Source organism: Leptonychotes weddellii, unplaced genomic scaffold (genome assembly GCF_054177405.1).
Source record: "Leptonychotes weddellii isolate Sample4059 unplaced genomic scaffold, ASM5417740v2 HiC_scaffold_11042, whole genome shotgun sequence".
Lineage (NCBI taxonomy): Eukaryota > Metazoa > Chordata > Mammalia > Carnivora > Phocidae > Leptonychotes > Leptonychotes weddellii.
The window spans coordinates 1-7,060 of record NW_027687795.1 but is presented as its reverse complement, the minus strand read 5'-3'; the positions used below and the strand labels follow the sequence as shown (position 1 = coordinate 7,060).

Genomic DNA, 7,060 nt, shown 5'->3' with positions numbered 1-7,060 from the left:
AATGGATTGGCGATGCTTGAAGGATTTCCCACATTCCTTACATTTATAAGGCTTCTCTTCACATTCCTGATACTCATATGGTTTGTGGCCAATGTGAGATCTCATGTGCTTGTTAAAGGATGAATGATACATGAAGACTTGTCCACACAAAGTGCATTTACGTAGTTTTATTCCAGTAGGACTTTTCTTCTTCTGATTATGATATGGAATCTGGCTGAAGGTTTTTCCACATTGACAACCTTGTTTTCTTTTACAGAGTCTTTCTACTGTATGTCTGCTGGGAAAAATGAGAAGCATATTATTATTAGCTTATTTATTAATAATTTTATATTAATAATTGTAAAAATGACTTTTTAAACTATTTTCAAGGAAAGTATTGGTTTCCTATCATTTCTGATTGAGAGTGAATATACAGCAGTTCCCTCCCCTCATCTGCAATTTCACTTTCTATGGCTTCAGTTTTCTGTGGCCAACCACAGTCCAGAAGCAGATGATCCTTCTGATACGTGGTCAGAGGATCAACAGTAACCTGATGCTATATAACAATGCCTAAGTCATTCACCTCACTTCTCATTGTGTAGGCATTTTATCATCACATCATCATAAGATGGTGAGTGCAGTACAAGTTTTAAAAGATTTTATTTATTTATTTATTTATTTGAGAAAGAGGGAGAGGAGAGAGTACGCAAGCTGTGGGGGGACGGGGAGCAGAGGAGGAGAGAGAGGGAGAGGGAAAGAATCTTAAGCAGACTCCATGCTCAGCACGGAGCCCAATGCAGGGTTCCATCTCACATCCCTGAGATCATGATCTGAGCAGAAATCAAGAGTCGGATGCTTAACTGACTGACCCACCCAGGTGCCCCTAGGTCATATTTGATAAAAATTTTGATGAAAATATTCTCAGAATCTACAAATTTGAAGCTGGGCTGATTTGCTTTACTTGCTTTTTTAAAAATTTCATGACATCTCTAGATTCGCTCCTGGGACCTTGCTTTCTCACGTGAGTGGGACTCACCTCAGATTCGTCCCGGAATTTTCATCCTGATCTTCATTGTCATGGTCTTCCCATTTTTCTTCTAAAATGCACAGTAGCGGGTGCCTGGTTCAGTCGGTTGGGCATCTGCTTTTGGCTCAGGTCATGGTCCCGGGGTCCTGGGGGTCCCTGGGGTCCCATGAGTCCCTGAGTCCTGTATCAGGCTCCCTGCTCAGCATGGAGTCTGCTTGTCCCTCTCCCTCTGCCCCTCCCCCTGCTTGTTCTCTCTCTCAAATAAATAGATAAAAATCTTTAAAAAAAATAAAATACACAGTAGCTTTCTGCAGTACAAATTATAAACATTTATTTATTTATTTATTTTTAGAGAGGGATGGGGGGGCAGAGGGTGAGGAAGAGAATCTTTTTTTTTTTAGATTTTTATTTATTTATTTGACAGAGAGAGACACAGTGAGAGAGGGAACATAAGCAGGGAGAATGGGAGAGGGAGAAGCAGGCTTCCCACTGAGCAGGAGCCCAATGCGGGGCTCGATCCCAGGACCCTGGGATCATGACCTGAGCCGAAGGCAGATGCTTAACAACTGAGCCACCCAGGTGCCCCAGGGAGAGAGAGAATCTTTTTTTTTTTTTAAGATTTTATTTATTTATTTGATAGAGAGAGACACAGAGAGAGAGCGAACACAAGCAGGGGGAGTGGGAGGGGGAGAAGCAGGCTCCCTGCTGAACAGGAAGCCCAATGTGTAGCTTGATCCCAGGACCCTGGGCCACCCAGGACCCTGAGCCACCCAGGTGCCCCAGGAAGAGAGAGAATCTCCACGCCCAGCACAGAGCCCGATGTGGGTATCGATCTAACAACCCTGAGATCATGACCTGAGCCGAAATCTCATATAAATTATAGTAAATATAATTATTAAGTATATTTATATATTAAATATATAATAATTACTAAATTATAATTTAATAAATTATAAAATTTTATTAAAAATTGTTAGATTCTAGGTCCATGAATATGGACCTATGACCATGCCTTGTTTATTCACGAACATATTCCCTTTCCACATTTCACCTCTCGAAACAGCCCTGATGAGCAAGTCACACTGGTTCTCTAATGGACTCGTAAGTAAGAATGTTGTCACACTCACCTATTGAGGCCAGGTTCCTGAGGGTTTCCTGCATCACATCTCTGTAGAGTTTCTTCTGGGATGGATTCAGAAGAGCCCACTCCTCCAGGGTGAAGTTCACAGTCACATCCTCAAAGGCCACTGAGTCCTGAAACATCCCAGGCATGTGTACAGGAGGATGGGTGAGACAGCACTGGAGATCTCTACTCAATTCGTAAGAAATTCACATAGGACTTCGATTTCTCAACATCTATTCTATGACTGGGTCATCAGACTCTTCCTCTCTGGTCACACCCATTTCCTCATGAATTTAACAGCATCATGAACAAGTGGGATTTACCGCTACATTTTTATTGTGATCACTTCAACTCTTCATCAGTCTCTACTGTCAGGTACAGAACAACTTGGAGAAATTATGTTCAAATAAAATTAATATTTCCATTTTATTTTTTAAAAATTTTATTATTTTTTAAGATTTTATTTATTTGTCAGAGAGAGAGAGAGCGCACAAGCAGGGGGGAGGGGCAGAGGGAGAAGCAGGTTTCCCGCTGAGCAGGGAGCCCAATGCAGGGCTGGATCCCAGGGTCCTGGGATCATGACCTGAGCTGAAGGCAGATGCTTAACTGACTGAGCCACCCAGGCGTCCCAATATTTCCATTTTAAGTACATCAAAACCTTGAAAGACAAAGTCTTCCATCTCCTCCTTTAATACCACCATATCATAAAGCACTTCATGAAGCACAGCACCATATATGATTGAAGTGTTTTTTTGTTTTTGTTTTTTTTTACGTCTTTGAAGACTTAGATATCTTTTTTTTTTAAGATTTTATTTATTTATTTGACAGAGAGACACAGCGAGAGAGGGAACACAAGCAGGGGGAGTGGGAGAGGGAGAAGCAGGGCTCCCCTGGAACAGGGAGCGCGATGCAGGGCTCAATCCCAGGAGCCGAAGGCAGACACTTAATGGCTGAGCCACCCAGGTGCCCCTGAAGTGTGTTGTTTTTTTTTTCTTAAGATTACATTTATTTCTTTGAGAGAGAGCAAGATAGAGCACGAGTGGGGGAGGGGCAGAGGGAGAAGCAGACTCCCCACTGAGCAGGGAGCCTGATGCGGGACTTGATCCCAGGACCCTGGGATCATGACCGGAGCCAAAGGCAGACGCTTAACCCACTGAGCCATCCAGGTGCCCCTGATTGACGTTTTAATGAATAAAAACACAATGAAGAGCTGGAAGCTTGTTCTTCTAGTCCCATCCCCAAATAGGAGAGGCCGAGAGGCCTGTGGAAATGCAACTTGTAACAAAGTCCAGCTGGCCAGATTGTCTGCAGTCCTCCAGGCCATTAGAAGTGGTCAGACCCAGGGACACCGGGGTGGCTCAGTTGGTTAAGCCGCTGCCTTCAGCTCAGGTCATGATCTCAGGGTCCTGGGATCAAGCTCTGTGTCGGGCTCCCAGCTCAGGGCGTGGGGGGAGCCTGCTTCTCCCTCTGACTCTGCTGCTCCCCCTGCTTGTGCTCTCTCTCTCTCTGACAAATAAATAAAATCTTAAAAAAAAAAAAGAAGTAGTCAGATCCAGCTGGCTAAATGAACATATTCCTGTGGAGGAGTATAATTATAATTTGTTCATATAATACTTATCATGCTCAGTTTTACCTTTTTTTTCTGTCTCATTTCATGGGGCCAGGGAGTTATTCAGAGTTAGAGCTCAGGCATGAGGAAGAACACATAACAACTTAGACATCCACAACATCCCTATACTCGTGAGCCTCAGGGTATATTAGGATAAGATCACAGAGAAGTTCCTTCCAGCCTCGGGGTATATTAGGATAAGATCACAGAGAAGTTCTTTCCAGCAGATTCGCAACACTGCAACCTGGGCCTTGATGACCTTGCAGAACAGGTCAAGACTTGGAATTTGCAAGGGCACTCATTGAAATCCACAATCCTTTGATGGTGAATTTGCACATGATCACAACACACGTAAAGACTTGAACAGAGCTTTTCTTCAAAACATGTAAAATCCCCTTGCTCTAATTTCAGCAGCAAAGGATGCCCGACCACCACTCTAGAGGCTGTCCTCCCAACCTCTCTCATTTGAGAGCTCCCAGGTCGAGTGGAGCAGCCATCCCGGGGAATAGGAATCCCCCAGCAGCATAATTCCCCTAAATGCTGGTCCTAGCAAGAGATCAACAGCTCACAAATGTTCTGTGCCAGGGAACAGAGACAAGGCTCCCACCCAGCAATTCTGAGGCTAGAACTGATGTATTCAGTGGAACAACAGCAAAACAGTAATGCCTCTTTTGTTGTGAGTTCAGAGAGTAAAGTTAGCTGCCTGGGTCGGCCCCCATTACTTTCTACAATTCATCTGTAGCACCCCCTGGAACAAAGGTTGCAGGTGGAAGTGAACATCAGGAGGCCCAAGGCCGTTGTTTATCCTGATAAATGCTTGCTCACAAAGTTTGTATGGGATGTGGGGAGAGACCCATAACCTTACAGAGAGGAATGCCTCAGTATGCCTTGAAGTTTTTATGCAAATAGTATGGTAGATAGTAAACTCCTGTTTTCCTTTTTAGAGTCAGTAACTTTGTTACATGTTGGGCACACGGTGCCAATGAGCCCACATGATCAGCCCGCAGAAAACACTCTGGGCCCTGAGTCTCTACTGAGCTCCCTGGTAAACAATAATTCACGTGTACTCACAACTTCTTGCTTGGAGAACGGAGCCCATCCTATGTGAGACAACATTTGGGAGCTTGTTCCTGGTTTCCTCCACACCAAATTTAATTCCTACTAAACAAGACTAATAAAGGCTATTTAATGATATTCATGAGAAAAAATAAGAATTGGCTATTGGGAAGTGTCAATCAAAGCAGAATAAAATCTAAGCACATAGTCTTTTTTTTATTTAATTTAATTTAATTTAATTTATTTATTTGACAGAGAGAGACACAGCGAGAGAGGGAACACAATCAGGGGGAGTGGGAGAGAGAGAAGCAGGCTCCCCGCAGAGCAGGGAGCCCGATGTGGGACTCGATCCCAGGACCCTGGGATCATGACCTGAGCCGAAGGCAGTCGCTCAACCGACTGAGCCACCCAGGCGCCCTCTAAGCACATAGTCTTAGAAAGAATTAAGTGCCACCCAGATGTCACCTCTCCCAAATGGTATTTGTAAAATTCCATAAGCCCCCAAAACAGATTCTTTAGGAGTCAACAAAACCTACCTAATATGAGGAAGCATTAGTCATGAGACTCTTTAGATGTGTGTCAGTGGGCCATATGTTGAAAGATGATTGTTATCATACCCTGGGAGGTTGTGGTTATCAGAGTCAAGTGACACAAACCAGAGCAAAGGTACAATGGTGAAACATTAAAGAAAATCTTTGAGGGGCGCCTGCCCATCCAAACCTAATATGAGGAATGAATGCCGAGAAATGGACAGAGTCTTCAGAAGAACAAAGTGGTGGTCTACCTAACATACATCAAGGATTGTCAAGCTATGGTATTCCAGACCATACAGTATTAGCAGAGAGAAAAACAGACCAAGGGAAAGGAAGTGTCTTCCATGAGCTGGTATTAAATATGGAAATTTGGTCAAGGACAGATCAGGCATTTTAGGGCAGTGGCAGTTACCATGAACACACGGGGCAGGGACAAAGTGTTATCTATTTGGAAAAGGGTGTTATGTTCCCTTCTATTCCATGGAAAATACCCAATTCATTGTGGATTTAAATGTGAAAGATCAAACGAGGACAACTGTAGAAGTCACTGGTAAAGGTTTTGTTGACACAAGAATAGGGAGAATATTCTGTTGTAAGAAAAAAATACACCATAAAGCCAGAGACTGACAAATACAAATATATTAAAATTTAGATAATTAAAAGATAAAAAGGGGAAGAAAACATATCAGCGATACATGCAATGTAAAAGGGTTAGTTTGCAGGGTAAAAAGAAACGGACACAATTTAAAAATGGAAAAAGAAGCAAAACACATCTAGCATCAGACGAAAGATCATATATGAAAAAACGTCCATCACCTTGGTAATGAAGTAACAGGCCAATAAAATGCCCAGTAGATCCCATTTCATAGGAGGCCAGTGCCCTACCCATTAGACAACTGGAACAGCTCCATTTCAGTGGTTAGAACAAAAAGTAAGTCAATTTAATAATCCCACGTGTTAAAGACCACTGTGAACAATTCCGAAAGTTATGCAAGAATGGAGGAGGGTTGAGTGATACGATCCATTGTCATTTCCTATAAAATTTGGCCTGATCACTATCTACAGCCCAGCAATTTTTCAACAATGTCCGATGGGGAGAACAAAGGCAAGAGAAATGTAGCTAAAATTAAGTCTCCTTACAACTTGCAGCCCACTGAAAAATCCCTGAGACATACAGGGTGTAACACTCCTGTAACTCCCTTAAGGATTTTCTCTCTCTTTTTTTTTTTTAAAGATTTATTTATTGGGGCACCTGGGTGGCTCAGTCAGTTAAGCATTTGCCTTCAGCTCAGGTCATGATCCTGGGGTCCTCGGCTAGAGTCCCGCATTGGGCTCCCTGCTCAACAGGGAGCCTGCTACTCCCCCTGCTTGTGCTCTCTCTTAAATACATAAAATCTTAAAAATAAAAAAGATTTATTTATTATTTGGGGGGGAGGGGCAGAGGGAGAGAGAAAATCTCAAGGAGGCTCCACGCCTAGCACAGAGCCCAACGTGAGGCTCAATCTCACAACCCTGAGATCATGACTTGAGCAGAAATCAAGAATCTGACGCTTAACCGACTGAGCCACCCAGGCACCCCTCAAAGATTTTCTTTAATGTTTCACCATTGTACCTTTGCTCTGGTTTGTGTCACTTGACTCTAACATAGTGTCACATACTCCCAGGGTATAACAATCATCTTTCAACATATGGCCCACTGACACACATCTAAAGAGTCTCATGACTAATGCTTT

The 7,060-nt window shown here is 43.2% G+C and overlaps 1 protein-coding gene across 1 annotated transcript; it reads right to left on the bottom strand.

The window, feature by feature from the left end:
• Positions 1–6: 6 nt before the first annotated feature.
• On the bottom strand, positions 7–2,514 carry LOC145718126 (zinc finger protein 14-like; the record flags this gene model as incomplete). The annotated part of the gene is made up of 3 exons (XM_081809565.1): positions 2,134–2,514; positions 1,016–1,076; positions 7–274 (listed from the first exon to the last, which is right to left on the bottom strand). Coding segments are annotated over exons 1-3 (474 nt in total), but the record flags the coding sequence as incomplete, so codon positions are not given.
• Positions 2,515–7,060: the final 4,546 nt, after the last annotated feature.